Source organism: Bison bison, unplaced genomic scaffold, assembly GCF_000754665.1.
Source record: "Bison bison bison isolate TAMUID 2011002044 unplaced genomic scaffold, Bison_UMD1.0 scf7180017864048, whole genome shotgun sequence".
Lineage (NCBI taxonomy): Eukaryota > Metazoa > Chordata > Mammalia > Artiodactyla > Bovidae > Bison > Bison bison.
Window position 1 is genome coordinate 3,512,114 of NW_011494620.1, and position 24,387 is coordinate 3,536,500.

The following is a 24,387-nucleotide window of genomic DNA, read 5'->3' on the forward strand; positions in this document are numbered from 1 at the left end:
AGCTGTGCATCTAGCAAAATCTAAAGGATCCCCTAAGAGATACAATGTCATATCAGTTTTAGCTAGAGAGGCATTTTCTGAAAAGTTCTTTTCACTATAGTAATTCAATACTAATTTAAAGGGTATATTTTATCATAAATGAAACCCATATCAAATTAATAGTAAGCAGGGTTGATTTGCCTAGCACTCTGAAAAGAAAATCTAAATGGTCCTTTAAATTTTGATTTAAATTCTTGGATATCACTCCTGTTTAGAATGTCTTATTACTGTTCAAATTGTAGTTCTTGGAGGAGTAGCTTGGGCATCATGTCGGAGTTTATTAGTTTAGCTGAGAAGAAGAACCTCAGGCACCTGAGATTAAGATTCAGACCTGCTGAATCAGAATGTGCATTTAACCAGATTCCCTGGTCATTCGTTTGCATCTTAAAGTTTGAAAAATGCTTTTTAAGAGGAATACTTCGAGATTTACATTATTCCTTACAGATTATTCTGCCAGGAAAAACAGACAAAAACAATGTTTTCAGCCAAAATGCTTTTGAAATTTTAAATAAAACTATGTGAAAAAGTTGTAATTTTTTTGACATTTCAAACATTAACTTGTACTCTTAAATTTCTTTTGAATAATTTTATTGACTTAAAATTGTAATTCCATAAATAAGTAAGGTAAGAGGAAGCTTTCAGAGGAAATGGTTGTGGTATAGAATGTGGTGATAGTTTCAGTGTGTTACCGAGAGGGGCCTCATGTGCCCATAGGGCTGGAAAGCCAAACTCTGACCGTGGGTGTTTGGACCGAAGTAAGGGTTTATGTCGTCTAGTCAAGGCTATGGTTTTTCCTGTGGTCATGTATGGATGTGAGAGTTGGACTGTGAAAAGGCTGAGCGCCAAAGACTTGATGCTTTTGAACTGTGGTGTTGGAGAAGACTCTTGAGAGTCCCTTGGACTGCAAGGAAATCCAACCAGTCCATTCTGAAGGAGATCAGCCCTGGGATTTCTTTGGAAGGAATGATGCTGAGGCTGAAACTCCAGTACTTTGGCCACCTCCTGCGAAGAGTTGACTCATTGGAAAAGACTCTGATGCTGGGAGGGACTGGGGGCAGGAGGAGAAGGGGACGACAGAGGATGAGATGGCTGGATGGCATCACTGACTCAATGGATGTGAGTCTGAGTGAACTCCGGGAGTTGGTGATGGACAGGGAGGCCTGGAGTGCTGTGATTCATGGGGTCGCAAAGAGTCGGACACGACTGAGCGACTGATCTGATTTGATCTGAAGGGTTTATTTGCAGAGTGCCAAGCAAGGAGAACAGGCATCTCAGACTCAAAAGACTGATGGCTTTCAGGCAGGGTTTTTAAAGACAGTGTTAGGGGAAAGGATCTTAGGATGCATGACCAGCTTGTGGACCTTCTGATTGGTTATTGGTTATTGATTACTTTATTGGTGATAAGGTAACAGGGTGATGTTCTGGGAATCTTAACCTGCTGGTTCCAGCAGGAGTCTGTGTGTTTGTGATCAGCATGTAGTCACCATTCTCTGCCCGGATGGGGGTCTTACTTTCTCCAGAACAACTCAGAGTATGCATTGGATTGTTATCTATATCTTTTCAGGAGGAACTAGGAGTCCTGTGAGTCTGTTGTAATCATTAACCATTTGCTTCTGCTCTTTGGAACTCAGGAAAGGCGTAGGAGACTAAAGCCTTTTGTTCCACAAACAGGAAATGGGGGACACGGAGGGGCTTTTGTACCTCGGAACGTCCTGTAGGGTCCTGCTTGGTTTCAGTCTCCCCTTTTCTTTGATACTCATCAGTCCTTAGGGGAACAAGGGCAGGACAAGAAAGGGAGTCTGGTTTTGGATAAGAGATTACTCATAAACTCAGTGAGGGAACTCAGTTGTAGGGGGACTTAGTTTCAAGTATATAGACCCTGAACCTGTACATATTGGGCCACAATATCTGAGACTGGGACATGACAGGGAGTGGTGATTCTCAATTATAGTTGGGAAGTGCTGGTCTCTCTCTGAATTACTTTTTTCTTAAGACTAGGGCTGAACAGAATTGGCCATTTCAAATCCATATGAAAATATAATCCTAAATTCAAAGACTACTAAGTTTTTCCTCATAATTTTTTTTTTGTATTTTAAAAGTACAATTTCTACACTTCTGATATATTAATTCTGAGATAATCTAACAAAAACTTTTGTGTCACTTTCTGTGATTTTCATTAGTACAATAGAGAATAAACGATAGATGATAGATTTTGTAATGTGTCAGCCAGTGCTTTATGTCTTTCATATGAATGATTTTACTGTGAACTGGCATTTATTTAGACACTAAAATTTAGTAGAAAAATATAAGCAGTGTATAGGTCATCCTTTATTTTAGGTTGAACTCCCACCACCTGATCTTGGACCAAGTTCTGCCTTAAATCAGACGCTCGTGTTGCTGCGTGAAGTTCTAGCGTCTCATGATTCTTCAGTTGTGCCGTTAGATGCCCGTCAAGCTGATTTTGTGCAGGTGTGTTGTAAATTCACTCTTAATGACCATTGCTCCTTTAATGTAGATTCTGTTGGAATTCTGGCATTTCATAACCCATGTATCTTGACACCCCTTCTCAATGTTTTTTCCTTCAAATAGTAAACCATTTCCCATTAATTTAAAAAGTAATATATATTCAATGATGCTTAAGAGTTATAGTTTTTATGCCTTTTAATCTCTTTCATATGTACTTCTGTAAGTTGGTCCCTTCCTCTTTAGTTTGGCATTCACTGTGAAGTGCCGTTAACACAGACCTGTGTCACTGGTACGGAGATGAAGGGTCTGTTTAATTCTATTTCTCATTGTAGGTTTTATCGTGTGTCTTGGATCCTCTCCTCCAGATGTGTACTGTATCAGCCAGCCATTTGGGCACAGCTGATATGGCCACTTTCATGGTCAATTCACTATATATGATGAAGACGACATTAGCTCTGTTTGAATTCACTGACAGACGTCTGGAAATGCTGCAGTTCCAGGTTAATTTTGCCATAACATGACTGCTCACTGTGATAAAATCTTCTTTTTCCATACATGATCTCAGTTACTGGCTATAAGCTAACTTCAGTGACCTGATTTCTATGAATCCCTTGTTATAGTCTGATAATACCTCCCTTCCCCCCAGGCATATTCAGTATTTTAGTTTAGTTTGGGAGAAGCCAGGGTATGTAATGAGTAGGATATTTTATTCAAACCATAGTATGTGGTGGTAGACTGGAGCTTTTCTGACTAATTTGAACCATTACCCTGTATGCAGATTTCAGTTTCCGAACTGTGAATAACATGCTATATTTTTCGAACTGCGGAACTTGTGCGGAAGGTGTTGCAAAGGACAGATACATTTTTATCTATGTGTAAATCAGTGTTAGGCACAACATTACAATTTGTTAAATCAACCATGCTGGTCCTTAAGCCAAATGGTCTCACTTAAGAGTCACAACAAAGCCATTTATAAAATTTACCAGACACTTGACTTCTGAGTTTGAAATAGTGATTTGGTAGATAAAATGTTTTAGAAAAACACAAAACTCTGAATCTTCTTTATTATCACAAGAATATAAACAGTTGGCAGTGGCTGCAGTAAAAATATATTGTTTTTGGTTTTTCCAAGGAATGAGTTTTGAGACCTCTAAATTCATGATATTTCCTGCTCTTTCTTTCTTTTCTTTTTTTTTTTTTACAAAATATGAGGTATGATTAATTTTTCTTTCTTCCATAATTGTTTATGTATAATTAGTAAAAATCTTTTAAAAAAATTCATTGGTTTTTAATGTATTTATCACTAATTCAACCCCAAACTGCCATTTGTCTAAATCTGTTCCTGAAATGTGCAGATATATATCAGTTGTCCAACAATCTGTTTTATCATTAGTTATCCTTGTTTCTTAAATATCCCAAAGTTATTTTTTGCATCCCAAGAGGACACACCCTACCATGTGAGTGCTTATTAGGTCTGCATCATGCTTGCTGTTAGGCGGTGGCCAGTGCTGGTCTCATGGGCCAGACCAGAATCAGTGTGGAAGGACTGGGCAGTGGTGTGGCTGCTTGCTGGGAGGCATGCCCCTGCAGTAATGGTTTTCCCTGTTTAGTAAAAGAGTCTTGATTTTCAGATCTTTTCTATCAATAGCCTGGTAATTTTCTTCCATTCTTAAACACTTCTTCCAGTGTTCTGAGAAATCCAGGCTAGTCTGATTCTCTTTAGTTTTGCAATAAACCTGTTTTATTCATGTGGAAGCTTATAAGGATTTTCCTTTGAGTTCAGATATTTCCTCGGGATATTTTTTAGTATGTCTCTTTTTTTGTTACTTCCATTTTGGACTTTGCAGAGCCATTTCAGTCTGAAGATTCAACCTTTTTTTTTTTTTTGCTCAAGGAAGTTTTCTGTTATCTTTAATTAATTATCACTTCTCCATCTGTTACTTTTTATATTCTGAATATAAAAAGCTTCTGTCCTTAGTTGGCTTTATCTCCTGAACTTGTCTTTTAATTTGTGTTTAAACCTCTTCACTTTAATATATTTCTTTGATATTTATTCTGTATTACTTATTATTCTTCATTTTTCTTTCAGACACTAATTTGGTTCTTAGTGGTAACTCTTTCATTAAATATTTATATTTGCAATCTTATTTTTCTTGGATTTTCAAAGAGACTAGTAAGTAAAGGTTCTAATTGTACTTTCTTGGGCATTCACTTGAAAAAAATTAAAGTGCCCTGTGTCTTTCAATCTACATGTGTTAGTCGCTCAGTCATGTGACTTTGCAACTCCATGGGCTGTATCCCACCAGGCCCCTCTGTCCATGGAATTTTCCAGGCAAGAATACTGGAGTGGGTTGCCATGCCCTTCTCCAGATCTTCCCAACCCAGGGATCGAAGCTGGGTCTCCCACATTGCAGGCAGATTGTTTGCTGTCTTAGCTACCTGTGTTACCTCAAGAAAAGACACTTGTTTTCGTTACTCTGGTGGCTTTCCTCTTAGAACGTATCACCTTTTTTAAACCAGTTTTAAGTTTTTTAAAGGGAGGGCCTCAGCTTCTGTAGAGGCTTGGACAATGGCAAGCATTCAGGTGGGAACATCATCTGTTAATAGTGAACTGTGTCATTGGTAAACAGGTTGATAACAGTGAGGGAGGAACAGCAGGAAGAGCTCCAGGCTTTCAGGCCTGTACTGGTAAAGAGGAGGGAATTCCCTTCCTGGGAATTTGTCATCCCACAAAGGCAGTCTCTGCCTGTGACTTCTGCCCCCATTAGCCGTAGGTAGCTTCCCCAAGAACAGCAAAAGCAGGTAAGCGCATACAACTCCCACCTGCCAGCATAGTCTCTGTAGGCAGCCCCTGACTCTGACGCCTCTGACTAGTCTTCTGCTGGGTCCTCAGCCATCCCCTAGTTGTCCCAGATCTGCTTTCTTCAGGAGAACTTACAGCTTCAGCCCCTGTGGGATTTCCTCCGGGGCTCTCCAGATGGCATATCTGATTGGCTGAGTCAGTCCAGTAAGTGGGGAGCATGAGGCCGTGTGGATGTGAGGAACAGCAAGTCCTCATCCTCCCAGAATTCTTCCTAAGTATTTTATTTTACATTGTTGTTGTTGATGAGTAGTTTTTGTTTGTTTGCTTCATACTAGCTTTTAAAAGAGCTAAGAAGCAACTCAGTTTTTTTTGACTAGTCCCGGAATCCTCAAAGAAGACTTTCTTTCCATTTGTGAGAGGACTTCCTCTTTGAGGAAGGAAAAATCTTTATATAAGAGCAGTCCCTGTGCCTCAGCAAGGAACACGATGAAGAGCTAAGAGTCCAGGCTAGTCTACTTCTACTCTCATCAGTCCTATTCTTCTTTTAAAATGTTTTCTTTTAATTGTATTTTATTTTAGATTGAAGCACATTTGGACACACTTATAAATGAGCAAGCTTCTTATGTTTTAACCAGAGCAGGCTTGAGTTATATTTACAACACGGTACAGCAACATAAAGTTGAACAGGTAAGTACGTGGCTGTTTCTAACTAGAGAGAAATACCGATTTAGACTGTGTCTTCTAGAGCTAGACTCATTAGAATCTTGGCTTTGCCACTTAAAAGCAGTTTTTCACTGGGAAAGTGACCTGTCTCTGTTTCCTCATTTGTAAATTGAGGGTACTAATATCTGTAACATAGGGTTATTCTGAAGATTAAGTGAGATAATGCCTGTGTAGTGCTCAGATGACTACCTGAAATATGGTAGAGTGTCCCCAAATGTTAACTGTCCTTTTTACCATAGATAGTTTGGGTTAAAAGTAATGAAAATATACAAAAATTAGTATAGAAAAATGTATAAATTAATACAGTGGTAAATTTTTCAGAGTCCTTCATCACCATCAACTAATTGAATGCTTAGATTACTATATATAAATATCAGTCATTCCCCACTTTAATTTAGCAGATCATGGTCTATTATTTGGAAAGGTAAATACTTCTGGGGCATATGATCTTGTTCAGTTACGGAACTCCAGTAGAATTAGAACACGGAGTGGGAGAGAAGCCTAGGAAACCATGTAAGCATTTTTCTTTAAAAAGCAAAAAACTCTTTTAAATAACATTAAGATGAAGAATATTTTATAGCCCAGGAACTCTTAAGTGACACTCTCAAAGATCACAGGTTTTGAATTTTTTCTTTTGATAAGGTAATACGTTTCCACCAGAAGGAGCTGATTCTGCTACCTTTTTTATACTATCTAAAATTGTCAAAATGAGACTCTTAGAGTCCCTGTTTCTCACTGCCGTTTCTCAGTACTTAACTGCCCTTTTTTCTTGCTTATGATTTAATCTGAAGTATCCTGCCGTTTCATTGTTCGTAAACGTATGTGCTCCTCACTCCAACACCTATTATTGAGGACCTTCATGCTAGTTATACAAAAATTAACAAGTCATAGTCCCTCTTTTAATTGAGGTTGAAGATGGGACCTTCTTTGGAAATAAACTAAATTTTCAAATTTTGGAAGTCTGCTAATGGACTGTATTTCATAAGTGAACTGTAACATATAGCACCTGTTTTCATCTTGTTTTTGGCCTTTTGTTCCCTAAGGGCCCTTTAGCTAATTTGCCCAACCTAGATTCTGTGGCACTGAAGGCTGCAATGGTAAGTACACAGTAAAGCATGTCAGTATACGTTTCCTTACGGAATGTTATTCTTACTCCTTCTCATGTGACAATTTGCTGTATTCACAACTGGTTCTGGGCATAATGATTGCACATGTATTCCTTTAAAGAGGTCTGATCAAGACAGACATTGGTAGTAATATCTCACTGTGCCCTAATAGTCGTATTATTCCTGTTTAAGTTTTCTTCAGTTTCAGAATTTTACTCGTAACCTAATGAAGAAACAGGAATGACAACATGAAGAAGTTAGGCTATATATCATTAGAGAAAACCACCAATAAGAGCTGCATTTATCATGCAACTAAATAAATGTATAAAGAATACAGTTGTGAATTGTGATAATGCTGTGAATTAAATTATGCAGGTCCAAAATCTCAGAGTCAACCCCTTCATCCCATTTACTATTAACCAAATCGTGATGATTTTGCTCTCTAATTTTCTCAGATATCTTCTCTTCTTTCCACTCCTGTTGCCCTTGTCTGAGATGCTGCAGGAGCTACCCGTTTGTTGCCCTTGCATCTGCTATGTACGACCTCCCCTTTGATTCTTTTTGCTGTGGCCAGAGTTAGCATCTTAAATTCAAATCAGATGATTTCCCCCCTTTCATTATTTCCCTCCTTTAATGGTTTTCATGATGCTTTTACAGTAGAAATTAGAATCTGTTAGAAAATCTTTCAAGTCCTACATGGACTGAGCTCTAGTAGCCATTCTTTCTCACCTAAGCCTTCATCCACTGTCCCCACTACGCACACACTTAACCTAATGTCAGTTCATCTTCACGATTTCACTTAAAATGTCCTTTGCTCAGAGATGCTTTTGCCAAACACAAAGATTAGATCTGTGTCATCCTGATGGATGCTTTTGTAGTATTGGTACCTTGGTTTTTCCTTTATTTACATTTGTTTACTACCTCTCTCACTAGACCATGAGCTCTGTGAAGCTAGGGATTGTCTTTTTTTGCTCACCATTATATTTACATTACGTTATAAGGTACCTTACCAATAACAGGTACTCGATGAATATTAATAATGAATAGATGAGCGAATGATTAACAGATACTCTGGATTTTAAAAAGTAAGGCAGACTTGAAATCTGATGACTTAACATCTTATTAATATTATTACCCAGAAGTTTGGTGAGGGAGATCAAAATGAATGGCTTGGATTTAAAATTTTAAAAGTAGATATTGCTGATACTGAGTACCTTAAAGAGTTGACACTTGCAGTCAATTTAGTTGGAATATATAAGAAATAACTCATTTTGATCACAAAGACCTCGTTATTTGGAATATGGGGTTTTTCCAAGGATTTAATCCTTAAAAAGGAATGATTACTAGGGAGGTCTGTTAGCAGATATGTGCACTTTGTGTTTTGAATTTCTCTGTTTCATTTAGGTTCAGTTTGATCGCTATCTGTCAGCTCCTGACAACCTGTTAATGCCACAGCTGAACTTTCTTCTAAGTGCCACAGTGAAGTAAGTATTTATTGGTCCCAATTATTAATAGTTGGTAAAGATTCACATACATTTCTTAGAAAAAAAATTGTTTTTTTAAAAAAGGAGATTTAATCATTGAGGATTTATAGTTCTCAACCTCTCAGCACCCCTAAGAGATCTGACCTTACCCTGTTCATACTTGTTCCTTACATGTTTGTAGTTTGAAAGTGTCGGTTTAGTGAATGCTTTTTTTAAAAATAATGGGACTTATATAATTGAAGCTACAATGTGATAATATGAAGTTCCATTGTATTAATATAATGTCAAAATTGCACTGAATATGTGATGAAAAATTAGTAGTATGTTCATTGTGCAACATAGATGTCCTGCTGTTTAGATCATTTTGGACTCTGGAAGTTTCTATAAATATATTATAAAATTGTTCGATATCATGTATTAGAAATGTGTTCAAGACAAAGGACTATACATTAAAATATAAGGGTATTACAATTAGAAGAAAGAGAAATTATACTGGGTGACTTTTCTTGATTTTAGCAAAAATATTGACAAAATTTTGTACAAGTAGGAAATCAGACATCTGTACTTTTTTTTCTTTCCATTCAGCTAGTGTATTAAGTGCCCTGTGTACCGGGCACTGCAGAGTAAGATTTAAAAGCCAGTTTCACTATCTTAATAGAGATTATAGTCTGACATGTCAATTACACACTTGAACAAATATTTACGTTCAGTTCAGTTCAGTCGCTCAGTCGTGTCCGACTCTTTGCGACCCCATGAATCACAGCACGCCAGGCCTCCCTGTCCATCACCAACTCACGTCCATCGAGTCAGTGATGCCATCCAGCCATCTCATCCTCTGTCATCCCCTTCTCCTCCTGCCCCCAATCCCTCCCAGCATCAGAGTCTTTTCCCATGACTCAACTCTTCGCATGAGGTGGCCAAAGTACTGGAGTTTCAGCTTTAGCATCATTCCTTCCAAAGAAATCCCAGGGCTGATCTCCTTCAGAATGGACTGGTTGGATCTGCTTGCAGTCCAGGGGACTCTCAAGAGTCTTCTCCAACGCCACAGTTCAAAAGCATCAATTCTTCGGTGCTCAGCCTTCTTCACAGACCAACTCTCACATCCATACATGACCACAGGAAAAACCATAGCCTTGACTAGACAAAGTACAATAAAGAAAGAACTATGCAACTTGAAAAAAAATGCTTTAAATATCTGAAAGGATGTCACGGTACAGAGGTGGTCCACTTGCCTTCTGTTGTTCTGAGGAGCAATATGTAGAGCAAGGAGGCAGCTTTGGGCTCAGCATGACGAAGAATTTGGTGTCAATTAGAATTGGCTGGAAATGGATTCTCTCAGACATAGAGTTAGGGTTCTAACTATAACTAACCTAATGAAGAAATTGGAATGACAATGAAGAGGTTAGATTATGTATCATTAGAGACTTCCCATCTGTCAATCATCCTTGGCTTATAGTTCTTGACTTCTGAAATGGATTCCAGTCTTAATATATTACTTTTGAGTGTGACACTCACCAACCTCTACTCTATTACCTTCTTAGGGAGTTCCCACATTAGTTGTGGTCAGTGTAATTGATTTTTTTTTTTTTTTTACTTTTATTTTTTTTTATCTTAAAAGATCTCATACTATCAACATAACCAAAATTCTAAAGAACTGGGAGACTATAAAACAAATTCCTTTATGCCATAATTCAGATTGTTTGTTTTTCTTAAGTTATTTACTTTGTTTAATCAAATACCTGTAACTTTTTTATATTTAACCACTTGTTTTAGTACTTAGTACTATATAGGCATGATATGCATTTGATCTTACTTATAAGGCATTTGAAATATTAGGAGGTAACTTTTATTCACTTAAATTTTGAACCTTTTCAAAATGGTAATCTGTTTTTAAATAATTTAAAATAATTTCTGTCTAAAATAATTTCATATCCATATCAATTTCTATTCATAGTCTATTTAAAATATCAGTTGTTTCTTTGAAATAGAGCTTTGCAGTGTAAAACTTTCTTTATTCCTGTCTTGTTCTGTTAATGTTCTGTTTTCTGCAGTGTAAAACTTTCTTTATTCCTGTCTTGTTTTGTTAATGTTCTGTTCTCTATAACTTTGCTTGTCTCTGTGGTTGTAGTACCTTGGGGACCCCTGTCACTCTTCTCTTCTTTTTTCTTGTCTTGTGTTGACTGCCTCTCAAAGTGGGTTTTGATTGAATACTTCAGCCTTGGAATAAACTATGGAATGAATTTAAGTGTCCAGGAAATGAGCTTGTATTAAAAATTAAAAAGTAGAAAATTAAAGCATTTTTAAAGAATCCTTCCTTCCTTGTGATGAATTGGAAGGGCCTTGATCTTTTTTCAGTGCCAGACTCCAGCATTTATCTTTTAATAGCATAAAAATAGAGGTTGGACTATAGAAACCACAGTCATGCATATTTATAAAATATTCTGTGTCTTCTCTTATTGATTTAGAGTTCTTTGTATGAATAAGAAATAGAGACTATAGATGCTTCTTAAAGTGAGTGAGTAGAAAAGTGGATATGATTTGAGAATTCTTTGATTCAGGAATCTTCATCTGTTGCATATGGTATAAACAAAGCAAATTTCTTTAAAAGTAATGACTTTGGTTTTTTTGTTTGTTTGTTTTTTGAGGTAAATGGAATACTTTTCTTCTCTTTCACTGCCTCCTTTTAAGCATCTAGGGGATTCTCCAGGCAAGAATACCCGAGTGGGTTGCCATTCCCTTCCCCAGGGGATCTTTCCAACCCAGAGATCATACCTGGGTCTCCTGCATTATAGGCAGATTCTTTATACTAGTGCCCCTCAGGAAGCCCTCCTTTTTAAGCCACTATCTTTAACTATCAGGAATACCAGTATAAACACAAAATAAAGCAGATTTGGTAATAGGGGCAAGGGTGAGCCTACCAAAGAAATAGTGGCTACTGGAAATGTGCAAACTGATAAATGGCTGGGACTCAAACTGTGCTTTAGAGACCTGGGAAAGTCTAAGCCTTAAAAGTGAGGCTAATCTGTCCTATAGTATAGGCTACTTAAGACTCATAAAGAAAAGACAAACCTCTAAAAGATCATGTGGATCTTTACTGAATTAACTGCCTTCAGAACAAAACTTAACACTCCTAAATATGGCAAAATACAATCAACAGTGTAACATTTATGGTGCTCTGGACATGCAATAAAAACTACTTGGGTATAGTACTAGGAAAGTATGAACCAAAACTAGAACCAAATCTGTCAACAGAAACAGACTCACTGACACAGGTTACAGAATTAGCAGGTAAGATCTTTAAAACAGCTATTTCAGATGTGTTCAGGGACTAAGAGGAAAACTCACTGGGTAGAAATAATCACCAGTTGGACATTCTAGAGGGAAGGATCAATCAGCTTGCAGAGAGAACAGTAGTAATTGCCCAGACTGAAGCTCAGGTAGGAAAAAATTAAAAGCTGTAGAAAGATGAAGAATCTTAGGTGGTGAATTGTGAGACGATTGGAAGCATTGGAATATAAGTGAAGTGTCATAGTGAGATTAAGGCAAAAAAAATTGAAGGCATAAAAGAATTTTTTTCAAATGTGATGGAAAACATGAACCCACAGATTCAGGAAGCTAAATAAATCACAAGGAAAATTATACTAAGGTACACCATAATCAGATTATTGCAAACCAGTGATAGAGAAAAAAAATCTTAAAAAGCAAGATTTTAAGGGGAACAATGACATTATTTGTGGGAGCAATGATAAGGCTACTACTGACTTCTTGTTAGAACAGTTCAAACCAGAAGACAGTAAATCACATCTTTTAAAAAGCTGAATGATAAAACAGTTTCAACTTTGTGTATTCGTCAAAAGTATCTTTCAAACTGAAAGCAAAAAAATACATTTTGAGATAAGATAAACAAAAGTAGAGAGCATATATCACCAGTATACTTCACTGCAAGAAATGATAAGGAAAGTTCTTCAGGCTGAAGAAAAATGATACTACAGGAAAACTCATGTCTACACCAGGGAATGACAAGCGCAGGAAATGCTAAATATAAAAGATAGTGGACCTTTAAAATAAAAATACTGACAGTGAATGTGGGATTCTTAACACTGAGAAATAGAGTTTATGGCTACAAAAAACATAAAGGATGAAGTGGGAAGGGAGTAGAAGTACACTGTGGAGATGCTGAAGGTTGCTCATGAAGTGCTTAATATTGTGTGAAGATAAATTGTAAACCCTACAGCGAGCACTAGAATCAATAATATGCCAGTGGATAAAACGGAATGTTAAAAGGACAGTTAGGACAATTAGATTAAAAGAAGGCGGGAAAAGAGAAAAAAAGAACAGGTGGTGTAAATATAAAATGAATAATAGGATGATAAACCTAAACTCAGCCCCAAATGTAAATATATTAAATGTAAAAGGGCTACACACTCCAGTTAAAAGGCCGAAAGTATTAGATTGGGTGTAAAAACCTGGCCCAACTGTCTGCAGTCTATAAGAAATCCACTTTAGGGCACGTTTAAAAGATCATATTGTACAATGCAAATAAAAATTATAATAAAGCTGAAGTAACTATATTCTGATGTTAACATCAGAAAAATTAGGCTGATGGGAAAATGATGCTACCAAAGATAAAGAGGGATATTTCACAATAATAGGATCAATTCATGAAGAAGATATAATAGTAAATATGTACAACTAATAGAGCTTCAAAAAACATGACATATAAGCTTATAAACATGACATATAAGCTTATTCTTACATAAGAAGAATAGATAAATTGGCATTCATTTTGATATTTCAACCCTCCTCTCTCAATAATTAATAGAAAAAGTAGAAAACTACTTGTTTGGTGTAAAGGAACTGAACAGTGTCACTAATCAGCTCAACCTAATAGAAAATATCACACACAACTACAGAAAATAACATTCTTTTAAAGTGCGTATGAAACATTCACTCAGCTAACGTAAGAGCAAATAGATGTAAGAAAGCCGCTAGAGTGTATTCCTGTCTATGAGCATGGTATACCTACCTGTTTATCCAGCTCATTTTTTAGAATTTTCAGTAAAGACTTAGTTTCTTCATATAGTTTTCCATGTATATTGTTGGGTTTATTCCTAGGAAACAGTTTTGTGACTCCTTTGATAAGGTCTTTTATTTTCCATTGCATATTCTCATTAGATGTTGCTGGTAAATAGGGAAAAATACTAAATTTTGTACATTAATTTTGAATCTGACCAGGTAATTAAACTCTTAGTTCTATTAGTTTATCAATTGTTTGCCTTGATTTGTTTTGTTTGTTTGTTTTTGGTACAGACATCTGAAGTTAATGAGTCATTAATTTTTTTCAGTATTTATGATTAAACTTACTATATTGACTAGGTGCTCCAAGTAAATAGTAGATGTAATGGTGAGTGTACATATTTTATTTTGAACTTTACTGAGAATGTTTCTGATATTTCATCACTTAAGTGTGATGTTTGCTGTAGATTTCCAGTGTTCCAATGTGGGCACATGATATTCTTCTCTAACTGGGTATGTAATGTAGTATTCTGTAAATTCTCAATGTAGTTCCAATCAAAATGCCATGGAACCAATTTATTAAATATTAACCTAGAAAGAAATGTATGAGAGCAGACTCCAGTCACTTTTGACTATCTCCACAGTTACCCCTCTGGTCCAAGGTAATATCATCTGTGCCTGGATTATCACATTAGCCTTGAAACTATTCTGCTTTGACCCTTGCCCTCTCTACCATTCCCACACCAGCCTCTACAGTCTAAGTTTAGCATCTCAGCTAGAGTGATCCTTGAATGAATTGCTTTACTTAACCCTCTCGGTAAGTCTGTACATTAGTATCTCCATTTTACAGAAAAGGACATTTTTTTTGGAAAGGTTAAATAATTGAAACAAGGTCAAACAGTTAGCAAGAAGCAGAGTCAAGATTTTCAAATCCAGTATTCCAGAGCCTGTTCTCTTTAGCTCGTACTATATTTTTATTAACTCTTTCTCTGCTGAGATTATATTGTTTTACTGTTTTAAAAGGAAACTTGAAAATGTTAGGCCTATGTGATAGGCTGTATGAGACATATGTGAGATCTGTGCCTTGGTCTCACCTCAGATATGCTTTAATTTTTACTGTGAATGACAGAAAGCTGACCCGCTGTGGCATCTTTGGTATTTATATTGTGATAAAGAGAAATCAAAATGTTCTTTTTTTTTTAATGTTCATTTTTAAACCAATCTATTATACATAAGTATATTTTTTCCCCTTAGTTTTTCAGGAATAGTTAAACTGTTAACACCTTTTCTCCTATGGCATGTTTGATTGCTTCTTAACTGTGGTGCTGTAATAAAGCTCAATTTTAGTGATCACAGAACCTGAATGTGGAAATAAGTTATTTTTAGAAGTGCTGGGTTTATGGTAATGTTGAAAGTTTTATCATGTTGTTATGGCAACCAAAATCTTAAAGTACTGATTAATGACAAGCTCACTGATTCTGGAAGTTAGCAGTTCATTTCTTATCATGGCTCAGTACTTTAAATAATTATTTAAATTGTACGTAAGGTAATTTCAGTGAACATGTTTTAAAACGAGAATGGTATCTCTATTTAGTTATATAATAATGTTTATTAGCATTTTCAGAATTTATAACTGTAGTTTTATGCTACTGTTGACATTTATAACTGGACAAAAACAATTTCTTAATGTCTGGTATTCTCACGGATAGATAACTAAAATTCTTTGCACTTCTGTAAAATTGTGTAACAAGCTCATCTTTATTTTTTCTCATAGCACATTAGCTACATGATTATTATCTTTGATATTGGTGGGGAGAGAGGGGGGAAACAGCAACTATACTTTGCAAAAGTAAGAAGACTTTCCAGACCATGGAAATAAGGTGTGTAGGGTCTGGGAGACCAGCATGTCTTTTTCATGTCATATTGAAACATTGTTAACAGACCCATCAAAAATTATTTAGGGGAGTGTACCCTTGTTTGATTTTCTGTTTACTATTGATTAAAAGGTTCCAAGATGAAACTTCCCTGCTCTATGAGATGTTAGTTCATTTTATATGTAACCTCATTTATTCTAATCTTCCTTTTCAAATGCCTGTAAATGACCAATTCCTCAAAATGTTTTGTGAATCAACTTTACCATCTTAATAATTTCCTATATTAATGAATTACTTGTATGAGTCATGTTTTAAATTTTTTGAAATTACAGTGAGAATGTCATGTAAAGACATGTAAAGAGACCAAGAAAGTTAATGATCTACCTTTATAGATGAATCTTGGCTTACATTCAAAAGCTTTTCCCTTTTAACTGGCCTTTTGCATATCTGCAAAAAGCATATCTGTGAAAAGCGGGATTTATCTTTGGAATTTTAACATAGAGAAACAGTTCTAAAAGTATTACATCCATCAGGTGTGTGATTGGCTGTGATTGATCAAAATACAGAAATTAAAATCTGAGGTGGGTACCCATACTAGAAAATAGCATACAGGACTGGGGAAAAAAAAAAAAAAAAGTACTGCTTTTCTTTACATGTACTTGAAAAGATCAGTAGATAAAGGATATTCCACGTTTTCAGAAGCAAATGACTAGACTGAGATGATTTGCTGGTCATTTTGTATTTATACAGTTCTTGAATTTTTCTACTTTGGACACTGATTTTATTTTTCACTATAATGATTCATCATTATTTGACCTTCATATTTCACACATAATATTAGTGAATAATTTGGACCAAGACACCAGGCAGGCAGAAGGCAGACAGATAAGATATATATGATAACTTTTTAACATAAGGGGTGAACTTACATAGTAATTAGCATTAAAAATAAAAAGGAGGAGATAGTAAAATGGCAAGAAAATTGCTTTATTACTTTAGAAATGCTACCCATTTATGTAGAAGTCACTGATATGTTTCATTACTCAGGGAACCCAGTTCCACAAAGTGATGTATGTGGATGCATATATGTGTGTAAGTGTATGAATAAGCATATATAGGTTTTTTAACAGCAGTTCATTAAAAACTCTTGGCTCAATGAAATGATGCAGTTTTAAAGCTGAAGGTATCTAGTAAAGGTTGTCAAGGTCAGTATTTTGTTTTATGACATTGGAATTAGCCTTGGAAAGGTTAAATTACTTGTTCAAGGCAGCAGTAAGTAGCAGGACTTGAGCTAGAGTCAAGATCTTCTGACAGTAATGGCCTTCCCTGTACCGTTTTACCTCTGCCATGTATCACTCATTAGGAGAACATTAATGAGTATGAGCATATGGACCTGTACCTGGCTTGGGTAGTAATAAGTGAACTTCTAACGTTTGTCCGGAAATATGGAATCACTATCAGTCTCAGTTCTTGCTCTTTGTAGTTTGGATTTGACTCGGATTCACTTGGAGAATCTCCATTTCCGTTGCATTTCTGTCCTATTGACTTTAGAGGACCACTTCTGTTCCCTTCCCTTTTTCCTTTCCACTCTGTGAAAGCCTTTTTTGTCCACAGGCTTTTGTATCTCTCATCTTGTTCAGTGCAGCCATGTTCATTTTTTGATCCCTCCCTTGTCTTGGTGGCTTCTTAAACTGGGGAGTGGAATGAGGAAGCCCTATACCATCAAATACAAACATTTAAAGTGAATTACAAACTCTTACTTGGTCTTATTGGCTTGGTTTTATTTAATTATTATCTTAGCAGTATTGCTTTATTCTGGTTTTCTGTGTTGCAGATTTATAATGATTTTCGGCTGTCTTGTGAGTTGTGGCTTATAAGTGGAAATGTGCCCTGAGTTACAACTAAGCTTTAGTAATGTTAAAAGTTTTCACTGCATGGATTTGAAATTAAAATTTTAAATTGATTATTTCAGAATTTTCAGTAATTTATTCTACATTTACCAGTTATTAACTCTGGATTTTTAAAAAATGTGTTTAATATTCATTTTTGTACCTTATTCTGATTTTAAACTTATTGTAAGAAGGAATAGCCTTGTTTGTATGTTTCACATGTAGCTTAAGTACACACTGTGTTCAGACTGAGTACAGATTTTAGAGTATGAGGTGTGAGTAATGTTTTATAAACCTCCAAATATCTTACTGCTTTCAGTAGGGGAGGGAGAGGGATGCATTGGAAATTCGGAGTTAATTGATGCAAGCTGTTTCATTTAGAATGGATAAACAAGGTCTTACTGTATAGCACAGGGAACTCTCTCCAGTCCCCTGGGATAGACCATGCTGGAAAAGAATATTAAAAAAGAATGTATGTATGTGTAAAACTGAGTCACTCTGCTGTACAGCAGAGATTTGTACAACATTGTAAATCAACTGTACTCCAATAAAGTATTAAAACAATTCAAATAAAAAATTTCACTGATTTTAGTACAGAACTAGAAGTGCTATATCTAAAATTCATTACTTGTTGCAAATGAGTATCAAATATTACAATTAACAGATTTTTTAAATGCTAATTATAATATTTTTCAGCTATGTCACTTATCAAAAATGATTGTTGTATCATTTTGATGCATCTATTGTTATGCTCAGTTAATTATAGGAGCGATCACTAATCAGCAGATTAAAAAAAAAGTCTCCAAGCCTCATCTGGTAAAGTAGATTACCAAATCAGTTTCTACCATCCTCCCTTCCAACAAAAAGGTAGTACAGCCAATAGCCTTACTCCACTCTGCTCAGAAAAGTTGCTCAACGTATCTGCCTTCTACCCAGTCTCATTCTGGAAGCTTTAGGGAAATGTCCGGTTGTTTTAACAAATCACGGTTGCTCAAATCGAGAGTTTGGAGACCCCATCGGAACAGTGTGCGATGACCCAAGACCATAAGTGGACTCCCTTCCTCATTCCATTCAACCAGTTTTATTCTTCTTTAGACCAGTGATCCCCATATTTCCACAGATAATCTTACAGAGGTATAATTTTGGTCATGGATGTTCTAAGAACTGGTTATTTCTAGCACTGAAGGACAGGGAAGTCTTCGTGGATGAGGGAGTCCATTTTTCCTGAGAATTAAGAGCATTGAAAGGTGGATGAGAGACATTGCAGGCTAATGAAGGTATGTGAGGGAGCAAAGGGCCTGAGGTCAGGAAGAGCAGGGCAGATAGGCCAGTCAGGGGTTGAGCTGGACTACAGAATTAGAGTAATGATGCAGATGGTATTATAGAAGATTTTGAGTGAAAGGGTAAGAAGTTCTGACTTCTCTGAAATTGGAAGAAGACATTGAATCGCCTTGAAGGGTCCTGGGTAAGGGGGAGACATGATAAAAGTTACGCCTTAGAAAGATTAATCTAACAATGCTTCAGTTGCTCAGTCATGTCTGACTCTTTGCGACCCCATGAATCGCAGCATACCAGGCCTCCTTGTCCATCACCAACTCCTGGAGTTCACCCAAACTCATGTCCATCGAGTCGGTGATGCCATCCAGCCATCTCATCCACTGTCATCCCCTTCTCCTGCCCCCAATCCCTCCCAGCATCAGGGTCTTTTCCAATGAGTCAGTTCTTTGGGTGAGGTGGCCAAAGTACTGGAGTTTCAGCTTTAGCATCAGTCCTTCCAATGAACACCCAGGACTGGTCTCCTTTAGGATGGACTGGTTGGATCTCCTTGCAGTCCAAGGGACTCGAAAGAGTCTTCTCCAGCACCACAGTTCAAAAGCATCAATTCTTCCACTCAGCTTTCTTCACAGTCCAACCCTCACATCCATACATGACCACAGGAAAAATCATAGCCTTGACTAGACATACCTTTGTTGGCAAAGTAATATCTCTGCTTTTTAATATGCTATCTAGGTTGTTCATAACTTTCCTTCCAAGAAGTAAGCGTCTTTTAATGCAGTCACCATCTGCAGTGATTTTGGAGCCCAAAAAATAAAGTCTGACACTGTTTCCCCATCTATTTCCCATGAAGTGATGGGACCAGATGCCATGATCTTCGTTTTCTGAATGTTGAGCTTTAAGCCAACTTTTTCACTCTCCTTTTTCACTTTCATCAAGAGGCTTTTTAGTTTCTCTTCACTCTCTGCCATAAGGGTGGTGTCATCTGCTTAAGCTACACTAAATGTGGAGGAGACTGGCTGGAGAAAGACCAATGGGATTTCACTTTCTCCTCCCAGCAGGAGTTAGTTACGGTCTGAACTGAAGTGATGGCACATAAATATGACACTGACGGAGACAGGAAACAGAAGTAGGTTTGGGAGTAAAGCTTTAAAGACACGTTTTTAATTTAGTTACTGTGAACATCAGAAAAGTGTTTTCATCAGTGCTTGTGTGCTCAGTTGTGTCTGACTCTTTTTTTTGCCTCATGGACTGTAGCCTGCCTGGCTCCTCTGTCCATGGAATTCTCTAGGCAAGAATACTGGAGTGGGTTGCCATTTCCTCCTCCAGGGAACCTGCCCATCCCAGGGATCTGGGATGTCCTGTGTCTCCCACATCTCTGGCCTTGGCAGGTGGTTTATTTACCACTGAGCCCCCTGGGAAGCCTGTGTTCATCAATAGGTATAGTGATATAGGAGTAGAAATAGTTGGAGTTGATGAACTAAATGTCATGAAAACTATGCAACAATTAATGCAGATTTGAAGAACCCAGTGCTATTTTTTTCTAAAGACATTTACTTCAGTTTATTTAAAATTATTTATCTTCTTTTATGTGCTTATATAGGAATGTGTGTTTGTAAAAATGCTGTGATTTGTTGCAGACAAGTGTCACCTTTGTGGGAGAGATGAAAAATTGAGGAGATGTGATTATTAGTATAGGAGCTGTAGGTGAAAGGACTGTATATTGTAAGTTATTCTGAGATTTGAAGGACTGATACATTTGAATGGTTATAAGCCTCTTTACAGTTAATGTGTTGTCAGTTGCATTTGCAAAATCAGTGCATTGATAGTGGGTTGCAGTTTCGATTTCTTGTTTAGTAATTCACAATGGTATTAGGCAGTGTTCCAACCTAAACATCACAGTTCTACAGAGTGAGCAAAACACTGCTCCTGCCCTTCTGCAACCTACATACTAATGGAGAAGATTTCATAAAGAAATAATAAATATAAAAAAACTTTTTATCCCCAAACTAAGATAACTTGTGTAGTTGTACAATGATTTTTAATAAGATGTGATAATTATGAAATACTTTGGTTCAAGTATGGAGCTTTCTTGGAATGCTTAGTCTTTCGTTTTCAGATTATATGTTAACACAAATCTGTTTGTCTGTCAATAGAGAGCAGATCATAAAACAGTCTACAGAATTAGTCTGCAGAGCCTATGGGGAAGTGTATGCAGCTGTGATGAATCCGGTCAATGAGTACAAAGATCCTGGGAGCATTCTACACCGATCGCCACAGCAAGTGCAGACACTTCTCTCCTGATTATCGTCTTTGAGTGTGGTAGCAGAATACTGCGTTCCTAAAACCCTGAAGGTTTTCTTGGTTTTTAGTCTGTTCATCTTTACTTTGAAATCTGATGGTTGCAATTTTCTTTGCATCATAAGAATTTGAATCCCAGTAATTGCTCTGGTCACAGTAATGTGTAAGTACCATGTTGACCTGGGTTATTAGCAGTTGCTCTGTATCTGCTCTCCACACAGGACTCTCTTCTTTGCTAACCCTGTCTCTAGCTCTGCCATTTTGCCTCAATTCTGGAATACACATATGTGGAAAAAGTAGAATGAGAGGTTTCAGGGATTTTTGTTTTTAAACAAGATTAGTTCTAAATTTACCTGTACATTAAAAATTATCTAAACTTAAGAGTTAGTTTGAAGATATGACCTAATATTAATAAACATCTCTTTACTTAAAGATTCATTTGCTTCCTTATTAGATATTGTGAGTAGGTATGCTTAAACGGAGGAGCAGAAATATACAATCAGCAAAAACAGAGAGCAGTCATTTAAAGGTGGCTTTCACTCTGTGTCTGCCCTGGACTGAATTCAAGGTGAAATTCAGCGTCAGCTAGGATGTAGGTGTGAGGTGTGTAGACATCCTGTGCTGCATGTCAGTCTGGTGTTTAAAGGAATGTGTTTGTTGTTCCATGTGGACTCTAAATTCAACTGTCTGTTCATTTTGTCTGGTGTTTAAATCAACGAAAAACTGATGTATTCTATCACTGGAGGGAAAATGCCAAAGTAGCAAACTTCTAATTGATGACATATCTCTTCATATGATGCCCCTTGCAAAGAATTGTTTGGGCTCTGACTTTGAAACTTGACCAAAAATGAGATTCAAAATCAGTTGTTTTTTTTTTTAAACAAATCTAAATGTATTTGATGTGACTTGACTTTGTTGGTAAGATGTTGAGGACAGTTCTTATTAGCAAAATCTTAATTTCTGGTAGATCTATAAAAAGAGGTATGTCCCCAAATTACAAATGAGAGAATGAGATATAAGGAAAACCTTGGTTAGGTTAAAATGTTTTGAAAAGTAGTAAGATAATATTTATTTGGCAAATACAGAATATATAACAAATTAGTATTATCAGAATGGGGCTGTTCTATCTGAAATTTACAATTGTATTAATATGATTTTTTTGGATCAAGAATAATTGGTTACATATCATCTCTTTTGGTGTTTGATATGTATTTTAATCTTTTTCCTTCAATAAATGTGGTATATTAAAGAAAATAAAGTATGATGTAAGGCAAGAGCTTAAATTTTATATAATTTATATCTATTGTGAGAAAAGATTGCTTGCTTATCATTAGTGAATTCCTTTGTTTTCTAGGGGAATAAAAATATATTTATCTTTTTACCTAAGTTTTTCAAATAAAATACTAAAGTGTTTTTAGAACAGCGATCATCGCAGTATTTTTGTACATCTTATCAGTGTGTTTTTAGAAAACAGGCTAATGGGAAGGAAAGTACAATACAGGGCCAAATTGATAAAACCAATGGAAGGTGGGCGAGCACAATGTGGTGTCAGTGTGACCTTGAGAACTTAGTTAAAATAAAAGACTGCAAGCGTTAGTTGAGTAGCTTAACACTGTATTTGCTGTTTACTTCATAGTTTACATCTTGAGCTGTTAAGTATAACCTTAGGTGATGCAGGTAAGCCTTCCCTTTAGAGAGAGAAGTTACTTGCCTGACCAAAGCCTTCTCTGGTGGAATGTTTCCAATTCTTTTTCTGTGCTTGTACTCAGACCAGTGAATGTTACCTGAGAAAAACCACGCCCAGTAGACTGACTGACTTTTTAAATTCATGAGCACAGTTTCAAATGATACTCGGTGTTGCTTGGTGTTGCTTTTCTGTCTCAGGTGAACTCAGCTCCCTACTTTTCAGGACGACCTTCACCCTCACTTGGTTAATGACCTTCATGATTCATCGAGATGGAAGCTGTCAGATTTATCTCCCTCGTTTTTCTTCTACCCTCCTAGTTTATTCATCGTCTTCGTCTTTCCTCCTTTTGTGTTGGAGACGGCGTCCTCCTCCTGTGACAGGCAGTTCCCTTCCTCTGGACTCCAGGTTCCATTCTCTCCCCTTCTCAGAGACTTTTGTCTCGAGTTAACCCTTTATTTTGCTTCAGCAACTTGTGACTTCTCTGTAGGATTATTCTTGACAGCATACACAGTGCTCTAATGTTGATAACATTTTTTAAAACTTGCCACCTCCCGGATCCTAATACCTCCATTTCTCTGCTGCGTTTTATGGTTGTTTATGCATGTAGTCTTAACATTTCTGCTGCCATTGTGTCCTAAATTACCCCTGTATGGCTGGCTTCAGCATCCCCACACCACTGCAACACAGCCAGTCGTGATGAGATCCCCATAGCATTGTGTGTTGTCAGATCCAGTGGATTCTTCTCATTCCTTCCTTTATTAAACTTTCAATAGCATTCCACACATTTCTATCTGAAATACTGTACTTTCCAGGCTTTCACAGCACAACTTTCTGCTAGTTTTCCATTTACTTCACTCACCAAACCTTCCCTGATTCTCTTCTTTGTGACCTTTAAGAGTTGGCATACTCTAGGGCTTGATCTTCAGTTTTTCCCCCCCTCAGGAGTATTTTTTATTATCTCAGCACAGCTCAACTTTCTCTGACTACTATTAGCTCACATTCTTAGATCCATCCATTCAGTGGAATACTCTACAGTAGTGAAAAATGAAACAATTTCCAAATACATAATGTTGAGCAGAACAATCACAGAATAGTATGAGTCCATTTATAGAATTTTTAAATAAAAGATAAGGCAAATTTGCACATCATTCATGGATATGTATGTGGTAAAGCTGTAAGGAAATATGGGAAAGGGTTAATGCAGACTTCAAGATTACCTCATAGGATCCTTGGAAGTTACTAATGTTCTGTTCTTATGCTTGATTGTTAGTATATGTGTGTTCATTTTTTTATTTTCTAAAATATGAACTCTTTATATATTTCACAATTTTTTAAAAAAAGGTTAAAAGAAATTGTTTAGCACAGGGCCTAGAGTAAAGTTAGAATTCAGTAGAATTTATATCTTACCAAATAGAGAATATCCAGAAAGAGGAAGAAATTTCCAAAAGGAGGTTTTTATGGATATGTTTATAATTATAAAAATGATAAAGTTATAATTTGATAAAAATTATTTTAAAATTCTGGAGTTGAAAAGTATAATAACTGAAATTAAAATTTCACTATAAGAGTTCATCAAATTTGACCAGATAGAAGATAGGTCAACTGAAATTATTTAGTCTGAGGAACAGACAGAAAAGAATGAAATGAAAGAAACTCAGAGATTTTGAATATTGTCAACAATATTCAGACAATGGGAATCTCAGAAAAAAAGGCAGGGGGAGGCC

The 24,387-nt window shown here is 36.4% G+C and overlaps 1 protein-coding gene across 2 annotated transcripts in view; it reads left to right on the plus strand.

Annotated features, from left to right (window-relative positions):
* The window catches only part of COG6 (component of oligomeric golgi complex 6), a 55,143-nt gene extending 32,750 nt beyond the window's left edge, over nucleotides 1-22,393 (plus strand). The window contains exons 14-19 of one of the 2 annotated variants that reach the window (XM_010835648.1): nucleotides 2,377-2,508; nucleotides 2,838-3,005; nucleotides 5,888-5,995; nucleotides 7,075-7,128; nucleotides 8,542-8,621; nucleotides 20,832-22,393. In XM_010835648.1, coding sequence (XP_010833950.1) covers nucleotides 2,377-2,508; nucleotides 2,838-3,005; nucleotides 5,888-5,995; nucleotides 7,075-7,128; nucleotides 8,542-8,621; nucleotides 20,832-20,979 — 690 coding nt within the window. In that variant the 3' untranslated portion in view covers nucleotides 20,980-22,393. The remainder of the gene's footprint in view (nucleotides 1-2,376; nucleotides 2,509-2,837; nucleotides 3,006-5,887; nucleotides 5,996-7,074; nucleotides 7,129-8,541; nucleotides 8,622-20,831) is intronic. The other variant, XM_010835649.1, reaches the window with a different exon arrangement.
* The last annotated feature ends 1,994 nt before the right edge of the window (nucleotides 22,394-24,387 follow it).